Here is a 16,890-nt window from a genome sequence, read left to right on the forward strand (position 1 = left end):
ACGCACCCAAGACGACGTAAGGGTTTCAAAGATGCTACTGCTACTGATAGTCGAAAGAATGGAAACAGGGGAGCCACGTACGGTCAGGGAATTAAGATCCCTAAAGAGGTACAACGACATTCTGAAGGCAAAGCTTAAACTCTGAGCTACAACTTCACTGTGAACTCTTGGAAGCAACTACTCAAGACGAGATCTTTTGAGGCATCAATGCTCTGCTTTTTAGCAGCGTAGTTATCATCATACTATCATAATACTACTATTGCCACGCTTTGGTGAAGTTATCGAATTGTCATTGCCATGTCATCCGTGAAAGTCTGACAATGGCTAACCTTGTCGTAATTCAGATTCATAGCATTTATGCTCTGTCGCACCACCCCCATAGTGAAGACTGAGAGTTCCATTTAGCAGTTCACAAGTCTACACCGCTGGATAAAACGCAACGAAATCATGGCCGATTCGACGTCTGAGCCGACAGGAGCGACGGGCGATATCCCACAGCAATCGCGCGTCATGTTGTGGTGCCTCCCCCGATCGACCTCCTCGGTTTTCACCAAGTGCTTGAGCTTCGTACCGGACTCGCAGGTCTTCTTCGAGCCGTACTACTTCTGCTACGAAGCCCTGGCCCAACTTCGATCTCTGGGAATCAGCGTCGATCTCTCATCGTTGTCGACGGATTACTACGATCACGTTGACCAGGAGACGTGGTCCAAGGTGGCGGAGCTAATCAGTGGAGAGAAATGTCCCGGCACCAGAGTTGATTTCGATATGTTTAAGTGAGATTATTTTCTCAATGTTTTCTTTCTTGCTATACCTTAGAAGACTATTATGATACATGTTCATTTGGTAAACTTTTTAGTGTGTATATGTGAGGGGGGGGGGGGGGCGGCGGCAGGCCGATGGGGGTTTAAGGGTCAATGGTTGCCCCTCCCTCTCCTCATCCCTGTTGGTCCTACTAACTCTCTGCAGTTTTCATCGTCTACTTTACACCAAGTCGTTGAATTTTCTTGTGGTTAGTATCTCCTGCAACAATCCTAGCCCCTCGTAGGCCTACTTCAGCTCTTTTGGACACTTAATACACATCCGCTTACATGAGGGCGATCTCTTGTACTGTTTCTCCCTCGTTCGAGTGTGAATGTGGAATTCAACGCCGCTACTTTCTAACATGCTATGCTGTTACGGACATGCGTTGATAGGGATTCAACCATTACTTTACCAATCTTAATCTGTTTCATTTTTTTTGTAGGCCTATTTACTTGTTGCTGTAACTGGAGAAATAAAGAGAGACATAAATAAGAACAAAACAAACAACGACTTTGTGGAGGAGCGGCGGATCAGTCTGCATAAATTGCGTACCGTGATGTAGTGACGAAGGTAATAGTGTTGTAAATAGAAGGTCTTGGGTTCGGAACCTGCCCAGCTGGTTGCGTTCATACTTGGACAAGGTGTTTTTACCCACAACGGGTCACACTTGGAGAGAAGTGTAGCCACTGAAGGCAGTGAATTACAACTGTATACATGGTACAGGTGCAAGTTTGCCGTGATTGATAATTGTACAGGTGCAAGTTTGCCGTGATTGATAATTGTTGCCCTTAAAGCAGTAATTCAAAGCGAAGGCTCAAATATGGCAACTAGATATCATTGGAAAGCTCAGAACTCAAAGAATGCAATGAGGTAACGTTCTGTCACTTCTGCGATTCTAAAAGATGCAAAGAAAGGTGACGTCTTGGTAGAGCCTGAATACGCCCAATGCGTTAGGAAAGCCGCACATTTCGCCTGACGTCACGCACTGGATTTGCGAACTCTCCTGGGTGAATTTGTGTCATTGTCATTGGAAGTACTACGTGTCTCTCTAGCTTTAAATTTTCTTTTTAAAAGTTCGAATAGGGTCAATTTTAACTTGTTGATGACAAGCAGCAATGGAGGAACTTTTGTTTTCCGACCTTTTAGTCCACTTTTACTCATACTTCTCAAAATCAAGAGTTTTAAACGACTACTGCAGTCATTTTCTCAAAAACTTCTCAAAACATCTACGTGTATCACTATTGATAGCATTTGATTCTACCAAAACGATTATTGTTAAGCCCACACTTCCTATAAGTAAATGTATCGCTGTAATTTCTCTTATAGCTTTGATATTCGGTAATTGTACTGTGCCGCTGTTATTACTTTAATGCTCACTTAATGTCCAACACTATACGAAATATTACGTGAGGTGAAGGTACAATATCCAAGTCATAGCATTGGCAACGCTGTCTAATATCGAGAAGTACGGTGGTTCAAACATAATTATATAATTTCTAAATATTAAATTTACATGGGCCTACATGAAAACTAATGTATAACATGTGATGTACAAATCATTTTCTCTCAGGTTTCCGCACATCCAAAGACTCCTACAACATCCTGATGCAAAGAACAAATTGGTGTTGCTGAAGGACGTTGCCCACTCCATCGACGGCCGCTACAAGTTTCTTCCCGACAAGACTTCGAAGTTCCGTTTCGCCTTCCTTCTGCGGCACCCAGCCAAAGTTTCTCGTCCTGGAGAAAGGTGATGTACGGGCTCCGCCAGTCGCTAGAGGGCGCTGCTCAAGACAGTAACACGGAAATCGCAGATAGTTTCCACATGATCAAAGACATACCAGCTGTGTATAATCCTCCGGGGCTCTTCTACAAGGAGTTGTACGACCTATGGGTTCACGTCAGGGAGAACTATGAGCCGAATCCCGTTGTCATAGACAGCGACGATCTGCTCGCCGACGCGGCCGCTATCTTGCCGAAATTCTGCCGGCGCTTGGATATTCCTTTCACCGACGACCGCCTTTACTGGGACGCCAGCCCTGCTACGACTGATCGCTGGGTGTCGGCATTCACCCCTCCGAATGACTTCGAGTTTATCCGTATTTATTGCCACACGGCATTCCATACGTCGTATTTCAGGGCACCTACCCCATGTCCGTCTCATGACGAGCTGACTTCAGACGTCAAAGAGTGCGTGAACGTCTCTATGCCTTACTATCAAAAAATGTATGAGCACAGAATCACAGCTGACGTATTATAGCAACTGTCTGTCTTTAAGGGCTGGTATATATAGCTGAGATGGGGATTCAGGTTTTAACTTTTTGCAAAATTACTAGAAACCACTTATATGAAATATGAAAGAGCAAACACCTCCAGGAGAAATTCAAATTTTATTTGACGAAATTGGATTTTAAAGATATCCAAAAAACAAAGTATAACAAAGTGGCCCTGATAATATAGGTGGGACCCAACCATAGGCATAGGTATTGTGTAAATTTTGTGAAAGTGTGAAGCCAGCGGCCTAACAATCCTTGACTTCGATGGAGGCCTGGGAAAAATGATGAATGAATATATACCAGAAAGTTTCCTAACGTCACAAAGAACAAAAGAAAAATATGCATGGGATTGTCTGTTGGAGTGCGTATCGTTTGATTTGATTGGATATTATCTGAATTTGTGTTCATGTTTGTACAGAGTACTGTATACAGTATATGAGATTGAAGGTGTTTTTTTTGGGGGGGGGGGGGGGTGGCGGGAAGCGGGTGGGTAGGGGGCCTAGTAAGTAGGCCTAGTCACATGGAGTCTAGATGGTCACTGTGAAGGGTTTCAAGAGAATAGTATTCAGTTCTTTTTTGGACGGACATGACGTCGTCATTTTATAGGGAGCTTTAGATTTTTGCGACACGGACGTTCAGAGGAAAAAAAAATCTGTTCTGCACATGCATAAAATTGCTTATAAGAATTGATTCAAAAATAGCTCGCGTCGTCTGAGTTTTCACCATGCGTTCTGGGCCATTTTTACGTCCGCTCGACATTCACGACGCAGAGAGCTACTTAATGCAGTGATCATCTATAGGGGTGACATTTTACTTATTACAAGGTTGCGTCCTCGCGTAATCTAAAGCTACTTTGCAACACGACGCAGGGAGAGAGGAGAACTGTCAATGCAATCGTCATCTTGAACGTCCACATCGCAATTCTAAAGCTCCCCATAACGGAAACTACGACGGCATCAACGGCTTTACATCCCATTAAAGGACAAGGTATATAATGGGATATAAAAGTGCTTCGTAAGACAATAATCTCGCAATAGAGAATTGATCCACAGTTTGATTCACTGAGCCACAAAACGCGGCTCCAATAACCATCCCAAGCACACGTTATGAAATACGCTTTGCCTACGATGTTTGCAGATGAGAAAGAGAGAGAAAAATAAAACAGTAATGTATCACGAGTGATTAATAATCATCTGAAGTGCAGCATTTTTTTTTTTGGGGGGGGGGGGTGGTGAAAAAGCATGATTAGTATTGCAATTTATATATACATGTATATATATATATATATATATATATATATATATCAGGGTTTTTTCGCAAAACGAGCTAAATCCATTTTTGTTGAGATATTTGAGATTAAAGCTGCTAAAAACAAAGAAGATAATAAGAAAATACAGGATATCCTTAATCGTGACTTCTAGAAAATTCCTTGTAATGTCACAAGTGCAGTATTACTGGAAAGGTTTAATTTGCTCTATCTGATGATGGACTTACTTTGAAATATGTTTAAAAATGGTGCTTAGCTCATTTTGCAATAACACTTCACATATATATTATATTACATATATATATATATATATATATATATATATAGGTAAGGTATATAGGCCCCACTCATTGCCGATTGTCCTCCCTTCTTTCCTTATAAAACCAGATTGATTGACTGTAGTATATGTGTTAAGAAGCAACATAATCATTTAATATACAGCTGTAGATATGCATGCATACAACTACACACACACATATAACATCATAATTCATAAATATATATACAGTCCGTAAATAATTATGTATAATATAGGGATACAATATATATATAGATATTATATATATATTTCAACTCTTCCACTTTTCCGAAAAGGATGAACAGTGAGAGGAATGATGTCAAAGCTACACACCGATTTCTCCTTCCTTTCTCATATCTCACAATATATATATATATATATATATATATATATATATATATATATACATACATATATATATATATATATATATATATATATATATACATATATACATATATACATATATATATATATATATATATACACACACACATATATATACAAACAAGAAATTCATAATCTCAATTTTATCTAATCACACCACTTCTTGACTATGAGCGAAAACAGAGCACGACAACAACTGCATTTTCACTGAAGTACACATACATACCTCTTTAATTGCCATTAGTAGTGTTGCATGTCCTTCTTGCATGCAAATCGTAGTATATAGTCCGTCTACTTTCCCTTCTCACAATAAAAGGACATTTCACATGAAGGAACTGACAATTCACTAATAGCTGATACATTTTGTTTCATGCTTCGAAGTACCCCACATCTCAAGACATAATCCAATACATATCTCCACAAAGAACTTAATATACACCTGAGGTTCAAGAAAATTTACAATAGAGGGGAGGGCTGAGCAATACGTGCGACTTTTTTTTTTAATAACGGCGCAACCTTTTCCGCGCCACACTATATACCAAGCGCTTATAGTCTTTCAGTTTAACTCTTATCACTGAATATGCATCACTGCTGCTGGTTTCATATCAACATGTCAGTAGTTCATTTCTTATGCTTTTTTTTCTCTCTCTCTCTCTGAAGATAGCGTTGCAAAGCCAACAACAAACATTTCAATAACACCGACAACTCTTCCTTTCCTTAGTACTCTTGATATGCTCTTCGTAAAAGTTTGAAAGCATTGCTGAATGATGGCTGGATGCTTTTCTATACACAGTAGTGCCACTTTAAACTTATAATATAGCTAAATGCTTTTTACGGCATTGCATTCATTTACAGGATTAAAGAGAAAAAGGTGGAGGAGGAAAAGGAAAAAAAGACTGGTGTAATTTCTTTCTTTTTGGTGATCACTTTCATGGTGGTTGATGCCGAACAGGTGCAATTTCAGAGACACCAATATTAAGAGCAGATGTATAAAACATTTTGTTTCAATGTGTAAAAGAAAAAAAAATAAGAGAAGTTTCTGTTTTGTCACAATTGCACTAAACCCGAAAGAATGCAAAGAGATGTACTTTTTGTAGCTGGGAATATCAAACAATATCCTTACGTAAGTTCATGACATGTTTGTGAGTACATGCATATTGTAAGGTGAATAAATCCTCGACTCTTTTACACACGTATGACTCTCCCTTGAGCACATATCTTTAACATTAAAAAAAAAAGAAGGAAGAAACCCACACACGCAAAAAAAAACACCTCTTATAGATTTTGACGCATGCATGCCGCAATCCCTAAAAAAACAATAGCCCGCCAGCATGTTGATCAGCAAGTTGATTAACATTGACATTGTGCGCATATGAATATATACTTAATAATGTTCAGCTGTCTGTTGTGAGAAACTCAAAGCAGCATGTGGGTAGTCAACAGAAGTAATGATGGACCTGGGATGCACTACTAATGACCCAATCAAACGAGCACATGGTACGGTACCGCAAGGGCAGGTATACGGGGGAGACAAATATGTAAAGCAGGCATCTAGTACTCTGCGAGACTTGCGTCTTTACCCTTATATACATACCCCTCAAACAACTTTCGTAGCAACAAAACTGTGCTTGCAGGATCTACTTCAGCAACAGAGTCAGAAAGCCCTTTATAGTTTCTTTGTGCTCCTTTTCTATCTATAGCTTTCTATCATCACAGAAAACTGAAATATCATGTGGTATATTACTTACCACTGGTTCATAACAGTATCTTCAAGCTGACATTTTATACATACAATATTCTTGCACCTGTCTTCACAAAAGACAATCATCAAAGCTCATGGGCAGACTTCTGCTAAAAATAAAAATACACATTTGAGGTGGGTGACCACGTAATAAGTAAGCATGCACAAGATGAATAAAATTTGTCCCCACCGAATAAGAAACAACTGTAGAAAAAAAAACCAAACTAACAACCAAATAACTCCAACAGCAAAACTTCTTTCAGGCTGATGTGTATAAACCTGTATTACACAATCTTCCTACCCATGAAGACACTCTAATTACGGAAGATAGCCTTCTTTAGTGCCTCATTCAAAAAGTGACTCTCTCGTCACAAATATTGCGGTCTGGGGGGAATATCTACACAATGCATTAATATAAAGTTCACACATGTAAATACATGTGCATTAAAGGCAGTAACTTTCAAAAGCATATCTGTACCAATTAGCCATTCTTCTCTAGTTTTTCTCTTCATTTGTAGACTGAATATGGCATTAGAATAGTACATGTGCCAAATTTTATTCAAACTAGACCATTTTGCCACATATCTATGTTCAGAAACAGGTTCTTTGAATTCTGTCCCTTTTCTATGTTTTGTTCATGGCTCTGAGGTGGGAAATAAGGAACATTGAGAATATGTAATGAGCATAATCATAAATTTCATTTTTCATGGCAGATTATAACTAATCATTCCTAATATCCAATGCAACATGAATATTGAATACAGTATAAATGGAAATTGACAAAACAAATTTAAAGAACATAAAAACACTGAGATGCTCCCTATACTGGACTAACATTGACAAGTGATTGGATAAGATGTCATCGGAGGTCACACGGCCACAAGAAGATGGGTCAATCAGTGTACACGGAAACTGATGACATAAATGTCTTGTTTTACTGGCAAGGGGTTGCATGCACATGCAGAAGGTGTAAAGGTATGAAACCATATACAGATAATCTTGGTGATCTCTTTTAGAGGCATCAAACACTGATTTCTATGCTATATCATAGCGCATAGATCGGCGGCTCTAAAATGCAGTCAGAGCCGTGGGGTCAGAAGTTGTATAGTGTATGGAAAGCTTTGTGAGAAAATTATGGGACTGCAGATATAGCTCTGGATTAAAAAACTGGATATTCAGTTTTTCAGTACTTCCAGGGGATGTTTCTCAAAGAATTTAAGCTGATCTTAATGGTCAAGATGAGCTTGGATATAAAATGGTATGCCACTGATTTCCCTATTCAATTTGACCAGCCTTTCAGAATCCACTCCAAAGTGCTATCAAAGTTTAAAGAAAAAATCCATTGTTGTTTATTTCATTTTATATATCGATGGCAGCATGAATAGGTCTTGCAAAATTTTCACTTTAAGTAGGGAGCTCAAATACCACTGAAGAAATGCAAAGCCTACCATAAGTTTAAGTTTATCAGCATTTTTAAGATCGACTTCAATTCTTTGTGAATCAATCCCCTGGAAATATGCATTTTATATTTTCTTCTTTTTTTTTTTTTTTCAACAATGTCTCATTCTGATGTCTACTGGTTACCCGGGTGCAACTGTTTCCTGCAATTGGACAGTATTGGTAAGGTTTCCTTTCAAATTGTCTGGAAAGTTCTGGTTTTTTTTTATGCTGGAGGGGTTACTCCTGGTAAAGAAGACTATACACATGTACATAATCATTGTGACAGTAACACTGTTTTACAACTCCTCAAGTAATCTACCAACATATTACAAACAATTCCCATTATAATGAAGTCTTCAGGACCAGCAGTTTTCTTGCATTATATCAAAATTTCGTTATTTTAGTATCTGAGCAAATAAAGTGTACAAAAATATCTACATGATAATTTTAGGCCCTGAATTCTCCTTCATCCATCCAAGATTTCGTTATAACCGTGGTCTTTATTAAATGGGAGCGCACTGTATCTGATGGAGATCATGTTATTGAATGCTATGCAAACTTTTTGGCTCAAAACTATAAACACTTCTTCAGAGATAAAAGCTATGTTTTGTTTTGTTTGTTTGTTTGTTTGTTTGTTTTATTCATTCATTTTTGTATACTCTCTACTCTCTGCAGTCGGGTTGCTCTTTGAATGCATAAGGCACTTCCTACTTACTCAAAGGAAAGAGATACCCTACCTGATAAATACCAAAAGAAAAAAAAAATTTCAATCATGAAAATGAAATCATTCTGCATTAACAATCAAATAGCAGAAATCATTTTAGTTTGAGGCCCCTGATACATTTGGAAAGTAATGATTACTCAAATACTTTTATAGATCACAAAAGACACTTTCACACTGGCTCTTCACAACTGATGTCCCATTGATCAATTTGCATGTTGACAGACCATGACAATTTCTAGGACAGAAATCAAGAATAATGTAATGCAATGTACACTCCACTGTTTGAAAAATACACCCCATATGCTTGGGTCAGCCAGTTTTTAAGGCAAGTAAAACTCAATGTGAAATGACACTCACGTGTCATACAACCCATGAGTCATACAGTCGACAAGTTATACAGCTCGTGAGTTTGATACTAAGCAAAAAAGGCCCGCGAGACTGACACATTAAGCCCTGTGTTGTACTCTCGACCTCTTGGGGCGTTTTTACCTAGTGTTGAATTCATGGGCCTTACAATATTCCAAGTGTCAAAACTCCTGGGCTGTATGACTCGTGGACCTTTTTTTTTTAATGTCGAACTTGAGGGCTGTATGACTTGTGGGTGCCGGTCCCTTGGGATGACCCCATATCTTCATGAGCTACAGGAATACAGATGGCAAGGTATCTTTCAAGTAACACTTCATGTCGTAACAGACCCTCAAGCAAAAGACTTCGCAAATGTGACACTTGGAAATGACGAAAGATACCATCCCCAACAAACAAAAAACAAAAAAAACAAAACAAAAAAAACTTCACGACAAGAGTGGACATAATGCCAAGATAAATGGTTCAGATTTTCACAAATTTACACTTCCACGGTGAGAACACAACTTCTCTATATTATAATGTCAGAAAAGTACTGATATATGATACTCATTATAAGATCCCTGCTCCTGAGCAAGCAGTATTTCACATATATTCCATGTACTCATACTAAGCTGGTGGCCTTTAGACCACATGGTCAGGACAATTTTTCTTGTTGTTGTTGTTGTTGTTGTTGTTGTACCCTGCCATTACTGAAAACAAAATCTTTCATATATAAATGATATTTAAATGGAAGCAGTCCTTAATCCATTGAGGGCGAGTCACAAGAATACTCGGGCAGGTGTTTATGGGAAATGCGCAGTATAGCAAAATCAGTCCATCCTCAACGGGTTAAATGGATGGTACAATTTTGGTTGAGATGGGGGTTTCAGATTTTAACTATTTGTGAGATAATTAGACACCCCTTTTGAAATTATGAAAGAGCATACAACTTTATGAGGAATTCAAAGTTTATCTGGTGAAATGTGGTTTTGAAATGGCTGATATCCAAAAAAGAAAGTAAAACAAACAAAGTAGTCCTAATAAAAAGGTAGCTCCAACTTTTTACTAGAATCTCATTGTTTAGGCTCTTTATGCATCCATATTCAACTTACTGTACACTACAGGCAGTGGGACTTACAAAAGTACATGCTGGTGACATACATTTAATACACGATACCAATGATATTGATATCCACAATAACATGAATAAAAAAACTGTAATTGCAAGCTAATAAACAAACATACCGTAAAAAATCCATTAAGATTGACGAATACTACACTTCAAATTCAATCCCTAATACCCTTTAAACCCAGTATGCCCCTCTTTCTCATACATGTACCTTACCATAAAGAATTATATATTCACTAAGATATAACACATACTTTGTTATCAATTTGACTTGGTATTAAACAAATGCATACTTGAAACTCTCTCCAAGGCCTTACACTTGAATTCTCAGTATAGCTCTACTTCTGATTTTCTTTCCTGTTTTTTCTTCCTTCTTTTGTAGAATGCAGACTGTATACATACACCATATAAGGTATGCAAGTATTCTTGAAATTTTTCTCTGGAGTAAGGCATAACCTTTGTGATTTTTACATTTTTACATTTTTTTTTTTTTTTTTTTGGGGTGGGGGGAGGGGGTCACAATGCACCAAACTCTTTCTTGGAGTGAGACGTGGCCCTGAAAAGGACCAACTCAATCTTCAGGGCTACCTTTCACTCCGAGAAAGAATTTGGCGCATTGTGAGCTGAAAAATGACCAGTGTTAAGTATACTATTGTACATGCAGCAATGATACAGTGGCACTGTTTACCAGACACAGGACCAAGACTAGAGAGTACACCAACAATGATTTAAATATGATGTGTCCACCTATTGGAATACACAATATACTGCATGCATCTGCGGTACGTCTCAGCAAGCATGAGTACAGGAAGAACACAGTGATCCCAGAAAACTCAATTAAAATTTGGACACACTCTATGTATCCCATTGTTCATCATCAAATGCTCTAATGCCCACAATCCGCCCCAACACAACAATCACATGATGGTCAAACAAGAATGATTGTCTAATTTCGTATGCATGAACGCACTTCTTGGAGCTCTTCTGGTTTTGGCACGAGGATGATGTTCTGCTGAAATACAATGCCACTATTCAGAAAGCATGCGGGCATACTGCTGTAAAAGTGAATATTTTCGCGCGACTAATTTTTCGCGCTTGGCCAGGTAAGAGGAGTTTAGCATGTTTTTAATTCCGCGGAATCAAGACATCACGCACAGGAACATATGAAAAGCCAAAATATTCGCATGCTTTTATTTTCGCGCTAGTTTCTGGATGCGCAAAAATTTCAACACCGCGAAAATTTCCACTTTTACAGTATTCATGCAGCCACAACAGCATTACATAATAACTCTTTTCTGAAACAGATTTACTCTTCTAAAGTAATTCATGACATACCTCGTGACAATCTTTGTTATTGTTTGGCATGCGGTGAGTTTACCCTGCTATAAGTCATATGTAAGACCAAACGTAACAAATCGAAAAATGCAGCTTGTTCATCAAAATTCATTATCATAGATATTTGTACTCTTCACAACACCACTGGAAAAAGGTCATTTGCAAAGATCATTACCAGCGTCAACCATCAAAGAAATTAAGCTAAAAATAACAGCTGCTTAATGGTACACAAACCATAGACAGAGTTTTCTATGTATTCATCCAGTACCTAAAAAGTAAAAATGAAATGTGATACAAACACACTATCACATCAAGGAAGAAACAAATTAAAATTAAGATTTCACGATTTCATGCTTATGCAAAACGATTTCAGCATTTCATATGATGCATTGATGATGCCCCATGATATTAGGGCTCGGGTGAAGTTGAGGTGGACGCCATAGAACATGGCACGCCAGCGACAGCCGCGCTCAACATATATTTCCCGGAAGGTGTGGACGAAGGAGTAGAACTTCCCACCTACCCTGGACTGCATGCGGGTCTTGACGACGTTGACGGGAAACCACGCTGTGCTCAGCATGGCCCCCAGGATGGCCCCACTGATGAAGTCATTCACGACCGCTCCAGCGTCGCTGGTGGGCTCGGGGAGCGCTTCACGAAGCCTCCCGCGGAGGCTGAAGAACACGATATTGCTGGGCCCGTTACGGAGGAGAATGGCCGTCAGACCACGGTAGCACTCTCTGATACTGTAAGAGTAGACAGTCCGCAGAGCGTGGGGCGTGTTCTTGAATGTTCCAGAGTGTCTGTGGTCCTGCAGCAGAGTCTGAACGCGCTCAAATGGAGCAAGAAGGGCTTCGCAAGATCCTGTGAAACAAAAGTTGGATGAATATTTCTCATTTGACCATTCACAAAGACACTTGTACTATCAGGGTATCATTCCCTTTTACCTGAGACAATGGGTCAGCCAAAACTTGTTAAGTGGCAGGATATCAATGGCCTATTGTACAAGTCATACATATTGCCAGACAAGAAAGAGCAACACAACAAGCAGTTAACACTGGCCTGTGTGAGAAAAGTTGGGAAATAATTCACTTAATTCTCAAGGCTGCAAGAACCCCCCCCCCCCCCACACACACAAACACACAAAAACACTTCATTAATCTATACACATACAGTATTGTATATCACACATTTTTAAGTTGTTAAAAGTGTGTCTTAAACAGAACTTGATAGAAACTCTTATTTACAGTGAAATGATATTGGAAATCAAGTAGTTGCTGCTTGTGTTCAAATAATATCAATACAGAACAATCGAAAGATCCACATTTTTCAACTGTTTTGCATCCCGATGGAACATCCCAGGCATCATTGCATTGTACACTTGCATCACCCACCATACATTTATCACACATGAACAGAGCAGTCTTTTTCACAAATAATGAAAATGTGATATTTCAACACGAGTTTACTCCTTCTCTTGCTACACGGTATTTTTTTCCTCTTTCTTGTTGTTTTAGTTAAAAACTGAGAAGTTTTCATGGTTACATGATATCAAAAAGTATATAAAGTAAATCGCAATGTCTGAAGGTAGAGGTCAAATGTATCCCTCCTGTGCACTTATCATGTGGCAGATTTCACAGAGACTCCAACTCTCCCGCTTTTGATGAGAGACCTCCCGCTGAAAGCCCATTTTTGCAAAATCTCCCGTTCTCCTGCTTGAGATTTCATTTCTCCCGCCCTGGCTCTGTGGCTCCCACTTTAAGATGTATTTTCTCCCACTTGAAATGATCTCTTACTTTATAGTGCCATCATAATGTTGAAAAATAAGCCTGAGATAGCAAGAGAGAGCATAGAACCCTGGTACCCTAGGGACTTCGTGCTCATGATGTGTGCTCTGTGCACATCAAGTTAGAGTTTCCACTTTGCTACGGGTTTCAGGTGGGAGAATCTCCATATCAGAAGGTGCTCGGGGTTGGAGTCTGTGGATTTCGTCCTTCGACACTTTCAGAGACTCCAACCCCGAGCACCTTCTGATCTGGAGATTCTCCCGCCTGAAGCCCCTAGCAAACGGGAGATTCCAAGTTGATGTGTGTGAAGCGCGAAATTCATTGCGGCCGGGGTCCAGTCTGGGGTTCTAGATGCTCTCTCTTGCTATCTTAGGCTTATTTTTCAACATACCATATAGCAATAAGTAAGAAATCCTTTCCAACTGGAGACACAGAGCCAGGGCGGGAGAAATAAAATCTCAAGCGGGAGAACGGGAGATTGTGCAAAAATGGGCTTTCGGCGGGAGAGTTGGAGTCTCTGCACTTTCATACCTGACAGCAGTGCAGCAGTGCACAGGACAGCGGTGGGGCTGAGCGATGGGAACTCGCTGCGGAAGATGCGTGAGAAGTGCTCGTAAGCACCAAACATGACCGCCACAGAGCAGGTCTTCTGCAGGAGCGGGGGCAAGACGCCGCGGTAGATGTTCCTCAGCCCCTCCCTGTTGATTTGGCGCAGCGCTTTCTTGGCACGGATGCCATGAAGTTGTTGACGGAAGAGCACCTGTATTTCACACAGGTGAAGAATACATGAATTTTTGTGGTGTATAAATATAAATTGTACGTCAACAAATTTTCATTACACCAATAGTTTCTCTTTGTCATACAAAGTGTACTCAACTGCAAGTTCACATTTACTAACCAGGAATATAACAACAGCTAATGCTCTTGCATCTATAAAAATGGTGATGTGAAATTCTTGGTATAAAGAAAGAAGATGATGAATATGATGAATTCCTTATTGAATGTAAAATGTTCAAGGTAACTAAGGTAGAAAAATTTTGCGCATTATGTTGGAACTTGTAAATGCCAGCATCAGCACATGTTTTGCACATCCAAACATGCACAGCCTGCATGTAGCAATTATCATCGCGGCAGACTTACTGATCTTTTGGGGATTGATAGTAAGTAATAAAAAATAACAAAATAAGCTCGCAAGTCTTTATTCATTATTTTTTCTTCTTTTTTTCTGACCTGTAGTTTTAGGTATGGACCAGTAAAAAATGGAAAAAGTGGATTATCTACTGGTCCGACGCAGACAGGTGGGACCAGAAGAAAAAATAGGTGAGTGTGGAGCCCTGGCTTTACATTTGTACTTTTATGTATCTGTACATGAAACGGTAGTGTTCAGGTTTGACTAGCATCATGAAATTCATATACATGTACCTTATTGAGGGGGAAGGTAATTGTAATGTTCATGAGGGCTGCTCCTCCCCCTGACATGTACTCAACCCAGTCAGGCTTGTGAACGAGAGACGATGTCACCTGTCCCGAATCATGGGACAGCTCTGCTGCCATGGAAACTGAAGCTGAGGTAGAAGTGGAGGCAGCCGCAAAGGTTGAGATGTTGTAGTACAGGCATGATGGAGTGGGTAAGTTTTGCTGCTCCCAAGCACTAGAGTCCAAGCCTTTTCTCTCTGCCTTAGAAGGCATTGTGGTCGGTCACATTTGTCAGGAGCAGCAAACAATGACATCTGGAAGATGTCCACGGGCGCAGTCAGCAAACAGGTAGGATGACGTACTGGCACAGGCAAAGCTGTAATTTGTGTAAAACTGGCTAGTGTCCACGGGAAGATATAATCCAACCATGAAATGTGTATGCCCTGTAAAACAAAACAAAACAAAACAAAACAAGTCAAAAAAACCCCCCAAAACAAAAACAAAAACAAATTATGAATGTACCCAATCACAGCAAATACGTAGTGCAGTCTGACTTTACAGTATTACTGTTATTAGCTGTCCAAGAAATGACAGGGAACTGAAGTCGAATTCTATGAACAACAAATCATTCTCGTAATCTCATGCTTAATAAATTGAGTGTACAATGTATGCTCACGTATACAATTTTACAAATTTGCTTAATTGTTCTACCAAAGAGAATGCACATTTTCTATTAGCCCGACTACAATAGATCAGTAGATGCCGTACTTCCTTGTGTACTGTGACAGGACTGTGTATAGTCTAGTCAATTTTCTATAGACAGATTAAAATTTTCACTTTAGAGTGCTATTCTTTTTTTCTTGGTATGCTGACAACATGCCATGGTAATGCTAAGATGCCAATGCAATGGAATAGATACATGTTGCCGCCGCTCCATGTAGAAAATAATTTGCATCGCATCGCCACAGCTATTTTACACACACTAGATAACTGTTCTATGTTACGCTTAGCATTTAGAATAACTAGAAGAACCCTACTCCCTAGCTAGCCTTGCCCCCCAAGGCCTTGGCTAGCTAGAACTCTACGTTACACTCTAGATTTAATTTAGGGGCCTACAATTTGTAGACTAAATTTAGAGCTCAGCCTATGTCATAGGCATAGACTCTAGTCTAGGTTCCGAACAGTGCGAGCGATCAACATGGGCATGGCCTAAAACATGTCCTTGGGCCATGAGTGAATTAATGTAAATAATGAAACAGCTCTAACTTTAAAAGTTTAGAACCTTCATTATTCGACCTATATTACAGACGCATTAACGCTTAACCACACACAAATGCCTATATGTGGGGCTTAACAACAACTCTTGCGTATTTTTCACACTGCACTTGTCTTGAGCACGTAATTTCTTTTTGAATTATCCACACTTGCTTAAGATTTTTAATCTGTAGGTTTCTTAGTTCGCCTTTGTGGTGAATACACAACATGAACTGAGTAACATATCGTTCTTTGGTGAGGACTTACAGTACGCTTCGTTCCAATTTTCACTGCAGCTAGCTACTTGTAAGGCCGTGTAGACTGTCTTGTCGTAAATGCCAATCTTTGGTAAAATACCAAAGGTACCGGGTAAGACTAGAGCGTGCAAAGAGGGTTGTACGCTCTTATACGACGTGTGTGTGTATGTGCGGGTTTGTTTGTAGTTTATTAACTCAATCACCCTCCTGGGGTATGTGAGTAAAAATGAATACATGTAAAGATACAAACTGGCAAGAATAACAATCTACATGGCAGACTAAACATGCAATGAAGACGTACATGGAATAGAGATGAATAATACGAATATGTACATGTAACATCAGACTACTAGCTTAGTACCGTATCTACTTTCTATAACAGGCACGCCTGCAATACATGTAAGCTAAAAAATCATCCCTCTAACAGGGTTAATGT

General features: G+C 39.5%; 1 protein-coding gene and 1 pseudogene across 1 annotated transcript; one reads left to right on the forward strand and one right to left on the reverse strand.

The window, feature by feature from the left end:
• The first annotated feature begins 447 nt into the window (after positions 1-447).
• Positions 448-3,058, forward strand: LOC139713027 (uncharacterized; annotated as a pseudogene).
• Positions 3,059-11,906: 8,848 nt separating this feature from the next.
• LOC139713013 (mitochondrial nicotinamide adenine dinucleotide transporter SLC25A51-like) lies at positions 11,907-16,529 on the reverse strand. The gene is made up of 4 exons (XM_071624790.1): positions 16,465-16,529; positions 14,950-15,386; positions 14,059-14,287; positions 11,907-12,604 (listed from the first exon to the last, which is right to left on the reverse strand). The coding sequence occupies exons 2-4, from the start codon at positions 15,214-15,216 to the stop codon at positions 12,081-12,083; spliced, it is 1,020 nt and encodes a 339-aa protein (XP_071480891.1). The 5' UTR covers positions 15,217-15,386; positions 16,465-16,529; the 3' UTR covers positions 11,907-12,080.
• Positions 16,530-16,890: the final 361 nt, after the last annotated feature.

The sequence above is a fragment of the Diadema antillarum genome, unplaced genomic scaffold, assembly GCF_040938485.1.
Source record: "Diadema antillarum isolate AM-2024a unplaced genomic scaffold, OU_Dant_1.0 seq00001894_RagTag, whole genome shotgun sequence".
NCBI classification, from domain to species: domain Eukaryota; kingdom Metazoa; phylum Echinodermata; class Echinoidea; order Diadematoida; family Diadematidae; genus Diadema; species Diadema antillarum.